Source organism: Struthio camelus, chromosome 1 (assembly GCF_040807025.1).
Source record: "Struthio camelus isolate bStrCam1 chromosome 1, bStrCam1.hap1, whole genome shotgun sequence".
Classification (NCBI taxonomy): Eukaryota; Metazoa; Chordata; class Aves; order Struthioniformes; family Struthionidae; genus Struthio; species Struthio camelus.
Genome location: NC_090942.1, coordinates 198,382,680 through 198,399,428, shown reverse-complemented (window position 1 = coordinate 198,399,428; position 16,749 = coordinate 198,382,680). Strand labels below are relative to the sequence as shown.

The window sequence follows — 16,749 nt, the reverse complement described above, 5'->3', positions numbered from 1 at the left end:
CGGAGGTGAGGATAAAAGGGGGCCGGGGGGGGAAGGTGAGGAGGGGCGGGGAGCGGGGCGGGGGGCTGAGCGGAGGGAAGGCGCCGTCGCGGAGCCCCGCCGCCGCCCGCCGGCATGGCCCCCTGCGCGCCGCCGCCCGCGCTGCTGGCGCTGCTGGCGCTGCTGCTGGGCCGCCCGCTGCTGGCGGTGCCGGGGCAGGGCGCGGGCACCTGGGCGCGCTTCGCCCGCCTGCCCTACCCGGAGGACCAGCTCTTCCTGCACGACACCTTCCCCGAGGGCTTCCTCTGGGGGGTGGGCAGCGCGGCCTACCAGACCGAGGGCGGTTGGCGCCAGGGCGGCAAAGGCGCCTCCGTTTGGGACACCTTCGCCCACCGCCCGCCCGCCGCCCGGCCGCCGCAGCCCGCCGGCGGCGACGTGGCCAGCGACAGCTACAACAACCTGTTCCGCGACGCCGAGGGGTTGAGGCGCCTGGGGGTCTCCCACTACCGCTTCTCGCTGGCCTGGGCCCGCTTGCTGCCCAACGGCACGGCGCCCCTCAACCCCGCCGGGCTGGCCTACTACAGCCGCCTGCTGGGCCACCTGCGGCAGCTGGGCGTGGAGCCCGTGGTCACCCTCTACCACTGGGACCTGCCGCAGCGCCTGCAGGACGCCTACGGCGGCTGGGCCAGCCCCGTGCTGCCCGAGCTCTTCCGCGACTACGCCGAGCTCTGCTTCCGGCATTTCGGCGGGCAGGTCCGTTACTGGCTCACCATGGACAACCCCTACGTGGTGGCCTGGCACGGCTACGGCACGGGGCGGCTGCCGCCGGGCGTGCGGGGCGGCCCGCGGCTGGGCTACAGGGCGGCGCACCACCTGCTGCAGGTAAAACGGCGGCGCGGTGGGAGGGCGGGGGAAGGGGCTCCCCCACCATCTTTGGGGCCTTCTTCTCCTCCTTCCGGAAGGTGCCGTGCTGCCCCCCAGGCGGCGGTGAGAGCGGCACCCTCAGGTGGTGCCAGCTCTGGGCCTGTGGGAAGCTGCCCTCAGGCTGCTCCGTGCCTTTGACAGCCACTAAAGTAAAGGGGGGGAAAAAAAGGCAAATTAATATGAAGTGAGCATCAGAATTAAACATCCATTCTGTTCCCCTTTGGAGCGGGTAGCCTTTTCAAGGGGTTAAAGACGCCTTAGGCTCATAAATTGGAGGCGCAAACTTTGTAGTTGCAGTTCCCTCAACTTAATGCAAACACACCGAATTAAAATGTTCTTTGTATACTGCAGAAATGTTTAATTTTGGTCTCCCGACATTTGTGAATGCGATTCTGGACGTTTGAGTTCAGACCAGTGCTGGTTCCAGCCTCCGCTTCAAGTTGCTGTGGAAATTTTAAATACAACTGTAAAAAGAATTCATGTGTTTGATACAAAAGTCTGGTTGAATTAACGGAGGTGGTGGAGGTGGCTGAAACGTCTTACCAAAAATATTTCTTAACAGAGTAGGATTTTTCTGGACAAAGAGAACATTTTTTGGGGGGGAAACAACCCTGTGTTCCCCAGCTAGGCTAGTAAGTCTCATAACTTTTTTGTTATAAGTATTTTTTATGTAATTTACTTATATATGGTATATTTGTAAGGTTTGCTGGAAGCACTTGTCAGAATTAAGCAAAAGTGTGTGCAAATCTTTTTCACTGACTGAGTAAAAGATTCAGTATGTCTCACTGGAGTGGTATTTAGTTACAGCTCTTAAGAAATAATCTATTTTACCTGAATGCACATTCCTAAACTCTGCTAGTGTTCATTTGCTCAATATATGCTTACTGGCAAGCGTATTGTTCTCCTGAGTGAGTATCGTATATGAAATGAGAACGCTGATAAAACATCCAACTCATGGCTTAGTCAACTTTTGCCTCTTTTATGCATTAACTTTGCATCATTTAGTGTTAAAAGTGTTTCAAGACAAAATAGAGGGGTGTACATGGGTGTACACATGGATGTAATTTGAACAGGGGTAGCATTTCAGATGGCACTTAAATTCCTGGTGCTGAAACCTTTAAACTCTTAAGCAGTTCTTAGGATGTACTTGACTGAGTTTGATGCCGTGACTGTACAGTTCACTGAACTGAATCTGCTTCTGAGTGAAGGTACTCCTAAACTTAAGCATTTGCAGTATTAGCCCCAAATTTTGCAGCAAGACTTTGTCGCCTATCAGTGATCATTACACTTTTCAGAAAATCTCTAAATAGTTACTCACAAATTATTTGCTATACTTGCATAGTTATTCTGAAATCAGTGGGACTGTGCACAAGGGTAAGGGCTGTAGACTCGGTGCCATCGGTGACAAAATCTTGGGAGCTGAAGTTTTATTTCTCCGACTTTGTATAGATCATATGCAAAAGAAATCAGTAAAGCTGCAAATCTGAGCTCTCGGACTGTCAAAAGAAAGCTTACCTTGCAATTCTTACTTCAGCTCTGAGAGTCATAGGCATGCTGACTTGGACTTTTAATGTTGTCTGTCACTTTATTTTCTTTCTAAAGCCTCTCCTCTGCTGTGCAAAATGGACAAGTGATGAGTACCAATTCAATATTCTGTGTGGTTCTCCCCTCCACCTGGTTGTTCGGTTTGCGGCTTCGGGTCTGAATACAGGGCTCTGAAAACAGATAACTAAATGTAATGGTTATTTTCTCCATGAATTTTCCACAGTGCTGTTTTTCCCGAGTATTTATATCTCACATCACCATAGTATCTGAGCGCCTCCTAATCTCAAGCATATTCTTGTTCTCACAAAAGTCCTATGAAGAAGGGAAGTGCTTTCTTCCAATTTCATAAATGAAAAACTAAGGCACAGACTTTCATAAGGCATATAGAAAGTATAAGAAATTAGACCAGGAAAGTCTACTATAACTATTTTAGTGACATAATCTCTGAATCAGTCTTCTTCTAGTGACTATCATTTCATTTTTTTCACAAACAGTGATCATTTCTTTTTACACAGCTCTGTAAGGTAGGAGGTATCATTTTTTCCACATTTGACAAATGAGGAACCGAAAGACAGAGGCAATTAAGGTCAAAAGTATCCACTAATTGTTGGTGCCCTCTTCCTGGCATGTGATTTTTGGGCAGTTATACATTCAGCTCTTCTGCTGGTTGGATCCCAAAATCTCAGATCACCCACACAGAAAATAAGGGATGCGCAGTTCATGCAGAGAAGCTCTCATCCATGAATGCTTAGGCAGAAGTCTTTAGTACAGGCAGAGATCTGGCCTGACTATTCAGGGCAGAAAACTTAATGGCTTTAACAGTGAGTTTCTTCTTTTGTTTCTTACATCCCCGTAATTACACCTTTCAACTTTTGCAAGCGATGAAGTAGGCAGCTTCAGAATATGGCTTCCCTGAACACACAGCTTGATATCCGTAAAGTGTATGTGATCATGTAATGAAAGACCAAGTTATTCCGCGTGTGTTAAAGGGAGTGAATTACATTTCCATGTGCAGATTTAGTTTTCCTCTGCCTGACTCCTGAGTGATTGACTTTACAGCTTGAATAATGTTTTTTAATGCAGGAGGGAGGGATTGCATATAGTTTTGTAAGTGACTTCGGTCACTCATTCTCAGGAGCACACGCAGCCTGGATTTGGATCAGAAGGCTGTGCAGTTGTGGGTCTGCCACTTCATTACATAACTTGGAGCGGGGGCACAGCGCTAGGCAGTGCTGTTGGGGGCTGTAGTCCTCAAGCCCTTCCAGGAAAGATGTAGTTGATCTCCGCTCACAAAAAACTTTTCAGCCACCCAAACTCCTGTTGCTTATGTCTTCCATTACCAGTCCCAGGCTTGTCCTAGTCTTGTTTCCTTCTCAGGGATCTTCTTGTCTCTGTTTCCCAGTGAAAGATATGTTTGTCCTTTAAAAGATAAAACATATTCTCATAAATGTTTGGATCTTGACAGATTAGATGACTGAATGTGTTTTCTCACAGTTTTGTGTATATTTACAACACGCAATCACTTTTGATTATCTTCTTTCAACCTCTCTGCCTCAAACAAAGACCCTTATGAGGAGAAAGATTAATTGCTAGTGAACACAAATTTCAAGTCATTTATTTTAGTTGACGCTAATTACTTTGAAAGATGAAATAATTTCCTTTAAATTCTTTAAAATTCAGCAGATCCAAATGTGGATTTTGGGCTCTGTCTTTCCGCGTGAGTTATTATCTGAAAAAGTAGTCAAATAAGAGTTGATTCAATTCAGGCTGTTCAATTGAGGGCTGGTGGAAACAGGGAGTTTGAATAACATTGAAATTTGGCTTGAATGGATTTCATCCTGTTGAATTGAATTTTTTAATTACCTTGATTTTTTCTGAAGTTTTTCTGTCATTTTAACAGTTTGTTCCAATTTCTTATCAGTAGTCCGGAATGGGTAAATTTCAGTAAAAAGATAGCTTAAAATATTCTGATAATATTTTCAAAATCTAACATAGGGAGTCCTCTTTGATTTTGGAGAGGCAGAATAAAACGTTATGGGAAAACTTTCTGAAGAATCGCACATATTTACAGAAGTAATTGTGCTCATTAGTTTTCGATGCTTGCTCATACATGTTTAAATTAACCTACCCCTAAGCCTCCCTGTCCTTTAATTGCAAAATAGGTTTGGGGACCAGACTTGCAAAATACTGCGTGTTGCTTGACTTCATGTTCTACAAGTGGCAATGTGAGCACTACAGAGCTTCAGCTGCTCAAGCCATGCTGGTAGAGCCCCTGTTGTACTCACAGAATTTTTTCTGCTGATGACATTTGCTTTCTTTCTGAGGGACAAAAGGACAGGTGAAAGAAACATTTTTTTTAGAATTGAGTCCATATAGGAAGTCTAGTGGTGCCAGCTATGGGCCATAAGCTTTCCGGCCACCCCTCATTAATTTATGCTCATAGTCAGCTAATAGTCTCAGCCTGGCCAATGTCACCTGCTGAAAGTGTTAAATTTTATGCTGTCAAAGTTACATGCTACCTCTGCACATGCAGGGTGTTCTTTGGAGAGAGAGAAAAAAGACATATCTTAAAACTTCTGCTTGTCAGGAAATTCCACAGCTGAGTCATATCTGGATGGATAGCATAAGGCACCGTTTTTATAATGAACAAACAGTAATAATAATAATATAAAGGTGTATGTAAGAAAAAACATTTTGTGGATGCATCTTTGGTTGTTTATTGGAGTGATGCTGATTGACATTAGCTGAAAACTTCACCCTTTTATAATATCTCCACTGACACTTGCTACTTTTGACATATCTAAGTCCTTCAAACTTGGTAAGAAATATGTATATATTCACAAAATAAATTGAATAGATCAAGTACAGTTCATAACAGTTGGCATCCTCTCAAGTCAACAGCCAGAACATATATTGGCAGCAATCTGTCATGTATATGTTGTGTCTCTTTCTTCAGATAGGAACTGAGAGGGGTGATTGTACCATGTTCTGTTTTTTGCAAATGCTTTTTTTCATTACTGATTCACAGTATGTTGTCTGAGTTGAACATACTTGGATTTACTCAATATAAACAGCATTTGCAGAAACAGAAGAACACTTTGTTTCCTGAAGAAGTGAGTGGAACTGCTGCCTAGAAACCAGTGACATAGCAACAGAATACTGATTTCCTTTCTCTTTCCAAAACAAAAGGTAAGTACTCTTTTGATGACCTTCAGTGCTAAACCTAATAAAGTGTCAATAATTGCAGTATAAGAGAATGGTCTTTTCTCACTGCGTATTGTTTTTTTTAACATTCAGACAGCCTTGAAACGTTCACTCAGTACAAATGCAATGACTTTGGATTTCTTGAGAGTAAAATACCTCATAATTTCTTGAGAGTAATATACCTCATAATAGTTTTAATAATGCATAAAAATTAAAAAAAATCTAAGTAATAGCATTTTGAAATTTTTTCCTATTCATAGTTTCTTAAGACATAATTCACAGAAAAACCAGAAATTGGTTCTGTTTGTGGTTTTGAATATCGATCATCTTTTCTGCTTGGACGGTATAGATTTGAAAAGAATTTGCTACCGTAGTGATTATGTTAATCACCAGTTAATTGAATCAAGTACCTTTCAAATGTCAGAGATGACAAACAAGTATAGTCAAGTCATAGACCAAATTCAAGAAAGATGCTACAATTTCCTATGCCAGTTGCTAAGGATGGTTACAGTATATTCACAAATTATGTTAACAGCTATGACTTGACATGACTTTCTGAAGCTTTAATCATCAAAAGAGAAAATAAATGGAGTTTCATTTTAAAATGTGATAAATAGAGGAATTTGGACTTTGACATTCTTTTTGTTTAGCTCTAAAGATAGAATATGTAACTTCCCTCTTGCTGCTGCTACTTGAATGCATACACACTTGCAGAAGGAATGTTATTTTCAAATATTCAGCCATAACAAAAAGCAGTTTGTTATCTGTAAAGAGTACCTTATCCTTTAATTATAGAAATATCAGGACTACTTGTGGAATAAGGTTTTATCAGAGATAAGTATGAGTGGACTTCCCTCAAGTGTAGATGTTCTGTAGCTTGGAAAGTTTTGCAGAGGTTTCCTCACCAGTCCGGTAAGCGTGCTCAAACCACACATACTGACAAAAGCAACGAGTCTGGTATAAAGCATGGTGGCTTTTTTTTTTTTTTCTTCTCAGAAATAATGGTGTCTGCCTTTTACAAGCAGTGGGGAGACTCAATTGCTCACCCTGGAAGTGGAGTACCCGAGTATATTTCCTTCCTTGGCCTAAAGGGAGTCAAAGCCATGTCTTCAGCCTAGGGAGCAACCTCTCTTCAGTTAGAAGCTATTAGGAGCTGGGACACAGGGCACTCTGCTGTGAGTGAACAGAGATGTCTGATGTTGAGCTTGAGTCAATCATCTGCTCTCCGGATAATAACTGCAGTTCAGGCCTCCTACTGTGTTTTGTATGGGCCAGCTTCAGAGGGAGAAGCAGTTGCTGTTCGTTATGAGGATTTTAGTGTTGCTGTCTGAATTTTATGTAGTTGTGGTTTTTATAGCTGTGGATCTCTGTATTTAATGCTATTGGCATCCCCAAATCTGTGTTTTCAAAGCTTGTTTTAAGTGCCATGTGCCAAATTTTTAATTGTTGCAATAGCAGTACCAAAGTTGAAGGCGCCTAAGTGACATTCCTGGTTCCTAGCCAAGGTAATCTAGTACGCTTCCTTTTTAGATAGCACTATGGATAGCACTGTGTTTTTCATTAAAGATCAAAGTCCTTATTTAACAAGTTGGACATGGCTCTGCTCAGTGCTAGAAAGATAATGACTGATGATTAACAGCAATTTTATATAGATAAGGGCATTTAGATAGGCACCAAAAAATTTACATCTTATAAAGTTTCCCTGAGTACATGAGCGTAAAGCTGTTTGCTCCCTGATACCATTTTCTGTATCCCACTAGTAAGAACTGATAAAGTATGAAACACTGTTATTCCTCTCCAGCCTCTTTCCTCATGCAGAAGAGATCCAGTATTTATTACAGTTTTAGAACTGAAGTCTGTGGAAGGACTCCTGTTACCATGCGTGGCTTTGCATGACAACCTTTTCCAGATTCCATTTCATCTTGCTCTGTGGAACATTTCCAGTACTTAAGGTAGTGGATGGGCATATTTCCTATCCATACTTGAGAATGTTGTTGGCACAGTATATGTATAAATACATTATATATATAAAAATATATATGTCAATACAAATATATGTAAAGCCTAGCTTCATTTTTTTTGCGGAGTTAAATGTGTACTTTAATTTGAGATAGAGTTGACTGTCTTGTCGTTCCTGCCTTTTCCTTTTGGCTGAAGGCAGAGAGCTTTTGCAAACTTCTTTTGTGACACGTTAAGTAGAAGAAGCCTCCATTTAGTTACTGTAAGCAGATGAAAGTGCAGAAAGTTTGTCTTTTCTGCAGAAACTGACTTCTTCTGGGAGGCATACATGCTGTCTTAGGTAAGAAAAAGTTACTTCACTCACCATATGCTCAGAATTTGACCTTCTAGGTCACATTCTGATCTCTCTTGCCTTGGTAGAAATTAAATCAGAATGGGACTCTGACAGTTATTGTGCAATTACCTTAGCTTCCTTCTGTACATTTATAAGCTCTTCCTCTGAGTAACAGCACCTCTTTCTAACCAGTCTACTCTGAGGAACAAAAGTTTTTTTCTCCTTTTAGTATTTCTTCAACTAGACTGAAATATGGGCAGACAGTGAATGTGTCTATATAGGTGGTAATGCTACTGGCAAACAATGACTAGTAGAAACAGTGAATAGTGAGCAGTGCAGGGTGTGGGCATTTAGGGATGTGGCATTTTAATTAGTTTTGGTGACTAAGATACATATTCTTCTTCACAGAATCACAGAATCGTTTAGGTTGGAAGGGACCTCTGGAGATCATCTAGTCCAACCTCCCTGCTCAAGCAGGGTCCTCTAGAGCATATTTCCCAGGATCGCATCCAGACGGGTTTTGAATATCTCCAGGGAAGGAGACTCCATTACCTCTCTGGGCAACCTGTTCCAATGCTCTGTCACCCTCACAGTCAAGAAGTTTTTTCTCAGGTTTAGGTGGAACTTCCTGTGGTTCAGTTTGTGCCTGTTGCCTCTTGTCCTGTCACTGGGCACCACGGAGAAGAGGCTGGCCTCATCCTCTCGACACCCTCCCTTCAGATACACATTGATGAGATCCCCTCTCAGCCTTCTCTTCTCCAGGCTGAACAGGCCCAGCTCTCGCAGCTTTTCCTCAGAGGAGAGATGCTCCAGTCCCCTCAGCTTCTTTGTAGCCCTCCGCTGGACTCTCTCCAGTAGGGCCATGTCTCTCTTGTACTGGGGAGCCCAGGGCTGGACACAGGACTCCAGGTGAGGCCTCCCCAGGGCTCAGGAGAGGGGCAGGATCACCTCCCTCCACCTGCTGGCAACACCCTGCCGAACGCACCCCAGGATCCCATTGGCCTTCTTGGCCACAAGGGCACATTGCTGGCTCATGCTTAACTTGTTCTCCACCAGGACTCCCAGTCCTTCTCTGCAGAGCTACTTTCCAGCAGGTCAGCCCCCAGCCTGTCCTGCTGGCATGGGGTTATTCCTCCCCAGGTGCAGAACCCTGCACTTGCCTTTGTTGAATGTCAGGAGGTTCCTCTCTGCCCAGCTCTCCAGCCTGTCCAGGTCCCTCTGAATGGCAGCACAGCCTTCTGGTGGGTCAGCCACTCTCCCCAGTTTAGGATCATCAGCAAACTTGCTGAGGGTGCACTCTGTCCCTTCCTCCAGGTCATCGATGAATTCATGGAACAAGACTGGACCCAGGACTGAGTGCTAGGGGACACTGCTAGATATAGGCCTCCAACTAGACTCTGCAATGCTGATCACGACCCTCTGAGCTCGGCCATCCAGCCAGTTCTCAAGCCACCTCACCGTCCACTCGTCTAGCCCACACTTCCTGAGCTTGCCTAGGAGGATATGATGGGAGACAGTGTCAAAAGCCTTGCAGAAGTCCAGGGAGACAGCACCCACTGCTCTCCCCTCATCTACCATGCCAGTCATTCCATCACAGAAGGCTATCAGGTTGGTCAGGCATGATTTCCCCTCAGTGAATCCATGCTGACTACTCCTGATCACCCCCTTGCCCTCCACATGCTTAGTGGGGACCTCCAGGAGGAGCTGTTCCCTCACCTTTCCCGGGCTGGAGGTGAGGCTGACAGGCCTGTAGTTCCCTGGCTCCTCCTCCTTGCTCTTCTTGAAGACTGGGGTGACACTGGCTCTCTTCCAGTCCTCAGGCACTCTCCTGTTCTCCAGGACCTTTCCAAGGGGAAAGTCCTGGGGAGTGGCCTAGCAACAACATCTGCCAGCTCCCTCAGCACTCGTGGGTGCATCCCATCGGGGCCCATGGATTTATGGATGTCAAGTTTGGACAAATGATCTCTAACCTAATCCTCCTCCACCAAGGGAGAGTCTTCCTTTCTCCAGCCTTCCTCTCTTGCCTCCAAGGTCTGGAATTCCTGAGGACTGCCCTTTAGCAGTAAAGACTGAAGCAAAGAAGGCATCCAGCAACTCTGCCTTCTCTAGAGCCTTCATTACTAGGGCCCCCGCCCCATTCAGCAGCGGGCCCACGTTTTCCCTAGTCTCCCTTTTGCTATTGATATACTTGAATATATAGTATTCCACTATATATATCCCCTCTTGTCCACTATAGTCCAGTCTTGTTCAATGTATTCATTGTTGACCTGGAGGAAGGGACAGAGTGCACCCTTCTTGTTGTCCTTGACATCCCTTGCCAGATTTAATTCCAACTGGGCCTTAGCCTTCCTCGTCGCATCCCTGCATACTCTGACAATATCCCTAGATTCCTCCCAAGTGGCCTGTCCCCTTTTCCACATTCTGTACACTTCCTTCTTCTGTTGGAGTTTTGCCAGGAGTTCCTTGCTCATCCACGCAGGTCTCTTGTCCACTTTGCTGGACTTCTGGACTTCTTACTCAGAGGGATGCACCCGTCTTGAGCCTGGAGGAAGTGATGCTTGAATATTAACCAGCTCTCCCGGTACCCCCTTCCTTCTAGGTCCTTAACCTGTGAGATTCCTCCAAGTTGGTCCCCGAAGAGGCCAAAGTTAGCTCTCCTGAAGTCCAGGGTTGCAATCCTACTTACTTTGAGGAAAGGGCAAATATACATTTGCATGTACTGCTCTGTGGTTTTCTTGGCTCTAGTTTGTAGAGTCTGTGGTTTGTTTACAGTTTCTTTTTGGCAGAGTCTGTTTGAGGGCTGTTTGTTAATCCTTGCAAGTGAGCGTGTGATTTGTGCATTTGGCAGTTGCTGGTGAACACAAACTGCTGAGCTTACCTGAAGGTACAAGGCTGATCTAGGCAAAATTTTAGAAAAGCCAAGAAGCTAGCAATCAAAGGTGCCTGTTTGCAGGCAGTTATAAGTAAAGAAATGCTTACAGGAGATTTTCTCCTTTCTTTCCATGATGGTAAAAATAAACAAGAGGAAATGATCCTGAAGAAATAAGGGAGGTGACCTCCAGATACAAAGATGTCGGGTTGTAGGAATTACAGGATGCATGCTATCTCTTTTGAAGGACTAGAGAGTCACCATCAATAAAATTAGATTAGGCAGTACAAGACACCTATAGCTATTTGGAGGAATGAGTTTCTGGAATGACTGTTTGGTAACAGTGGGAACAAAAACCATATTTTAAGACAGAGCTAGATCAGTCTGAGAAAGAGACACAAGATGCAATTGGTGACAATGGGGGTGACAGAACTTGGTAACTTATGTTCTTCCTCTTTTCTTGCAAATTCATAGTAGAATGATATATGGCAGGATTTAAACTCTGGGAATGTAATTCGATGGAAAAATTGAAAAACAGTATGTATTAAGAGTAAACAGTTCAGTTAGGAAATTGGTGATAGCAATTTACTTCTGACTTTCTGTAACAGCATCGACACTGCTCTGACAGAGCAAAACTCATAAGAAAATTGGCCAATTTTGTGGTATAGCTCCCTGAAGATTTGGCAGGGAGGGCCTTCTGGATGCACACTGGAATAAGGAAGACAAAGTAATTTAAGAATCTAGATTTGGTCGCACTGAGGTGTATTTGTGTTGCTTCATTTTTGGGTATGTTTAGTGTGGGAGGAAAATAGCAATTCTGTGTTACAAAGAACTGCAAAAGTTTTAAGTTTGGTTTTGTTTTCATTCTGAGCAAAAATATATTATAAAGTCTCCCAGTTACTGAAATCTTTATGGGTATTATTTAAATAACAGCTATTGTAGGATCCAAGGCACTGGGACCAAGCATGGCTGCAATGCCACGTGTCATTTGGGGCTGTGCGACTTGTGCGTGTCTGGAGCATGGGGGTTTTGCACATCTCCAGATGTAGCCAGCCTGGGACCTGGAAGGCCTGGGAGTGCTGGAAGGCAGCCTGCCAAGTGCTGTTCAGCAGAAGGGTGAGCTGATGGGGAATCACGCAGATTTCCAATAGACTATCACTTTAGTCTGTACATGATAATTTTGCTGTTTGCTCTTTGAGGTTGCAATAACAATTGAGCTTTGACTTCTGTTTAAGTCAGATTAGCACACCTCAAAAAATAATTGACTGATTTAAAATCAGCCAGGAGAGATTATACTATGGAAATGCTTTGTTATTTTCTGAGTCCAAAAGTCAACCTAGAAATCTTTTTGCAGTTAATCAGTGTAATGCCCTTAGTAAAAACTAGAAAATGTTGGCATCACTACAATTATTTCTTGCTGTACAAGTTTAGAAGCTATTTGTTTTACAGTTGGACAGATAGCGATGTCTCTTTGTTTTGATCCTGCTTCTAGAGAAGTCAACAAATAGTCCAAGGAGGGGATGGGCTTTCAGAGCCAAGAACAAAGTTTACTCAATTTGTTTATTTAATTTTCAGCATTTTAAAAAATAATATCATTTTCAATGCAGGCATGTAACTATTGAACATGTTATTGTTTAATTATTCTGGTTATGTTTCCTTAACTAAAATATGATAGAATTATGCAGTATTTATTTTTTTTTTGAGAAAGTACATTGGAAATATATTGCATTGTAAGGTTGAGTGATACCCTTTTTTTTATAACTAGCACAATTTTACTTAAAAGTCAATTCAATAACTGTGACCTCAAGTTTAAAATGAAATTTATATTGGCACCTTACTGTTCAATGGTGACACACTCATTGTAATACACTTACTTATTCTTCCCTTCTTTCCTGCTGTAGTACAATGTTAGCTTAGGTGCAAGCTCTCTTTGGAAAGATAGTTTCACTTATTTGAAAGAAATGCCACTACAGCAGAATGGCCAGTTATTTATTCCATAAGGAAGTTAGAAGCCAGGCCAGAAAAAAGAGAATGTAGGCATGGTAGTAACAAAAAGAGGAGGTGACAGGAAAGAGATATTGTTAGAAAAATGGGCAGTGTGTGAAGAGTCAGGGAAATAAAGCCAAGAGTTGGTCTTGGCTTATTATTTTCCACTTGTCCTTCCCTTGCTGCTGTGGTACTGGGAAAGGGAGAGAGCACTGAACAACCTGAAGAGGAAGGAAAATCAGAACTGATTTTTCCTTAAAGTTTTTTGAGAATCCTGTCACTTTCAAGCAGTTAAATAAATTAGCAGGGTGAACAGATGTATTCCTGTTAACTTGAAGGAAATATGTATTCCCATATTCATGTAGCATCTCTGCCATGCAAAGTGTCAAATCTTGGAAATGCAGTTAAGGAGCTGTTGCTGAATTCAGTTTATCGTGCTACTTCCCTTCCTTGGCCATGAACATGCCTCTTGTTTTGAATAAGAAGGGAATATTAGGGTACCAAGCAGGGCAAGGAAGAGGGCTGCTGGAAGAAGATTCAGCTGAGGTTTTGCTTCCTTAATAATAATAGTATGCTTGGTAGAATCAAAAATCCTTCTTGTTTTTCTTCATAGTCAGCCCTGACTGCTGCTGACCTCATCATATCAGCTAGCCTTTTCTCAGATTCCTAATACATTATATTACTTCAGGAAGACAGGAAGTAATTAGAGCAAGTCGGATCTAAAACCTTTGTCACTGGAATTTGCTGATTCACTGAAATTAAACTATTTCAGATAGACACTTCAGTTTCACAGAAAAAGTTTAGAGCCAATGGATATAAAAGTCAGTAATTTTATTTTGGTTTTGCCACGGAACATCTTAGCTTCCCATTTTGACATGATGGTGAAAAACATCGTGTTGATACAGTATGTCAGTCACTCATTTCACACACTGCCGTCTATGTTTTTTCACTGGATGAGTACACATTGCTTCAAATTGGGACAGTTTACGCTTATGAAATTGCTCTATAACCTACTGCAATATGACTGACTTCTTGAAGCTATAGATTGATGCCTTTTATTTTTTGATGAAAGAAATAAAACATCAGGACAGAATTCTTGCAGTATAGTGGTTATTCTGTGTCTCATTTTTGTAGCTGTACTGCTTGTACCATTTTTGTATGAAACAGTAATTAAGTGATTTATCCTGTTCTTCATCCCTGTTTTTGGCAAAAAGGAAAGTGGTACTTGAAGAATGCATTTGCTTGAAAGGGGGGTAAAAATTCTGATAAAAGCAGCAACAAATTGGCACAATCGTTTTCAGAGTCTGGATATTAGAACTAGCAAACTGTAATACAGAGCAGCTTGGAAGCAGCATTTTTCCAGGGCACAGCTTAGGGTATTGAAATAGCACTTCAAAATTGGTTGGTGTTGAAATAGTTATAGAAACAACATTTTAAAGCTAAGCCGTGAAAGGAGAGGAACCCTAAACAGATTGCACTTGACCCGAGTTGTGCTTTTCTAGAGAAGAATGTTTCCTGGGTACAAAACTGGTAAGTTGGAACAGCAGGTTTATAGAAAGTAGAGAGAGTAGGTGTAGGTACAGAGGAGACACTGATGCTGGCCTGTGGGATCTGGCTTGGGGAGTTCTGGATTTGTGGTCAGGAAGGAATTTGACCCAGCTTGTATTGTCAAGGAGCAGTGATGTTTCTTGTTGGGCCTCTTTTGTTTTCCTCTTGTGTAGCACGTAGTGTGGCTAGTTTCTCAGGATCATTAGGGCATTTTGCCTAAATCATTTCCCTCCTGTTGCAAGGGTTTAGGATTCTCATAATATCTATTCTGTTCCTATGACCCTTTGTGGCATTTGGAGCATTTCGATGTTCTTTTGTGTTAAAAGTCTTGGGGTTTGTTTTGTGGCTCATGATGCCATGAAAATGGGAAAGAGGGGTCATATAGTGGATACTGTTGTGTAGTGTTTGGGGCCGAAAGCTTACTGCACAATTAGAGGTAACTGAACTTGATGGTCCATATATTTCCTTTTCCATTTTTTGCTGAGGGACTATTCATATAGTGGGAAGGCAGTTGGGGGGAACATTTTTAAAAGTGAAATGAGTATAGAAAAGTGAACTATAAAGAAAGATAGGAATTGCAAAGGGCCAAACATACTTTAGAGCAGCATGTGCACAATGTGGGAAAGGACTTGGAGGGTCTGGAAACATGTTTGTGCGGCCCGAGTGTTTCATCTTCATAGGGAATAGGTGACCTGGGATTGTGTAGAAATGTGTAACTGAGTTATTTAAACATTAGAGGAAAAGGTACTACTGAGAAGTATGCATAGACAGGGGAGTCAATTGGCATGTCAGATCCTTAGAGTAATTTCCAAAATGGGCAGTTAACTGTTAATCAGAGGACCTGGCTTCCTGTGACACTAACATCGACATCGGGCATAAAATAGAAACCGCAGCATTGACAATGGCCCAGAAAGCTGCGAGGCAGGCTCCCTGGGGAAGCAAATGAAAACTACAGAAGGGAATTATGTTGGCGGTTTTTCATTGTGTAACCAAGGATAAGCGTATATAAACTGAATCTATCCCCTCCTTGTTCAGACAATATAGAGTTTGCACACTTCCCACTGCCCTGATAACACCAGGCAGATAAATTAACTCATTTTTTATTTGTTATTACATCACTGATAGCGTAACAAAGCAATCTCAAATTTTTGAGTGGCTTAGGCAAGTGGCCGAAGTCCTATGGGAGTTTTACACAAGAAATAGAGCAAGTTATACTGGAGGAGATGATCCTTTGGAGTAAGACTCTTTCCAGTATTGCTCTTTTCTGTGTTGGAAAGACTTTTCCAGTTAGAACACTCCTAGTGATTTTCTTGTGCTGCATCAGGAAAACAGCGCATTTTGTTTTGGCATGAAACACAAATAATGAAGCATTTTTATTTGTTTTATTTTGCATGGAATTTGGAAAAACTAGGATTTTGTATTACATGTTGGAATCCATCCTGAAATGATATTGCCACTCCTTACCTAAATGGCAGCCTTCTAGCATTTGTCCTCATGTTGGACTCCCCTAGTCACAATAAAGTTGACTGGTCATGCTCCTTACCCTATCCTATTCGACAGGCATAATTCCTTTTCTCAATCCCATTCTCCGAGACAGCTTCATTATCCCCAGCATTGCCCGTTTTTATGTCTTCTCATTCCCAGCACTGAAGATTATCTTCTCTTCAGTATATTTTTGCTGCTTTTCCTTAATTTCCTGAAGTAGCCGGAGCCCCACCCATATTTGGCAAGATTGCAGGATCTTCTCAGATATTTCTCAGAACAATCTCCTCTTCCTAAGATGCCTTCTGCTCTTTGGCTGAACACGTACAAAATCTTGGTTAGAGAACTTCTGCAGACAGCCAGCTTAGCTGAGAGCTTGGATTTGTGAATCTGCTGAGAACAGACAGAAAGCTATTTCTGTATCTCCAAAATAGGTACTTTTTTTAAAGCTGAATTTCCTTGTGGTAGGAGCTTGGATGCAGCACCTAAGAAGTCCGGAGGTAGAAGAAACGTTAGATCAGAGGGCTGGATCTCGTGGTTTAAGTGTTTTTTTAATGTTGCATTTATTTTTTATGGCAGTGATCATGTGAAAATACACTTGGAAAAAATAACTTTGATTTCAAGCAGAGGAGTCTCAGCAGCGGTGTAAGTTCCCTGGATGCGAGTTCCTATTTGTGTCCAGTCACAGCTCCGTCTGTGTTCTCTCCCCATGCCCTCCTTCAGTTTTTCTCTAGTCGCATACCTTTACTTGACCTACGTGTTTCTCACTGCAGGAAACCAGACTGAATGATGGCCTTCATTTTGTGGAGTAGTGGGAGGAGGATAGGATAGATTAATATTAAACTTTGTAGTTTAAATAAGAAATATATTTAAATAGGATCGCTTATAAAATTACGCAAATATTTTCGGTACATGACAA

General features: G+C 42.7%; 1 protein-coding gene across 1 annotated transcript in view; it reads left to right on the top strand.

The window, feature by feature from the left end:
* Positions 1-107: 107 nt before the first annotated feature.
* KL (klotho) overlaps positions 108-16,749 on the top strand; it is a 54,773-nt gene continuing 38,131 nt past the window's right edge. Inside the window, exon 1 of the mRNA XM_009686603.2 lies at positions 108-861. Coding sequence (XP_009684898.2) covers positions 115-861 — 747 coding nt within the window. The 5' untranslated portion in view covers positions 108-114. The remainder of the gene's footprint in view (positions 862-16,749) is intronic.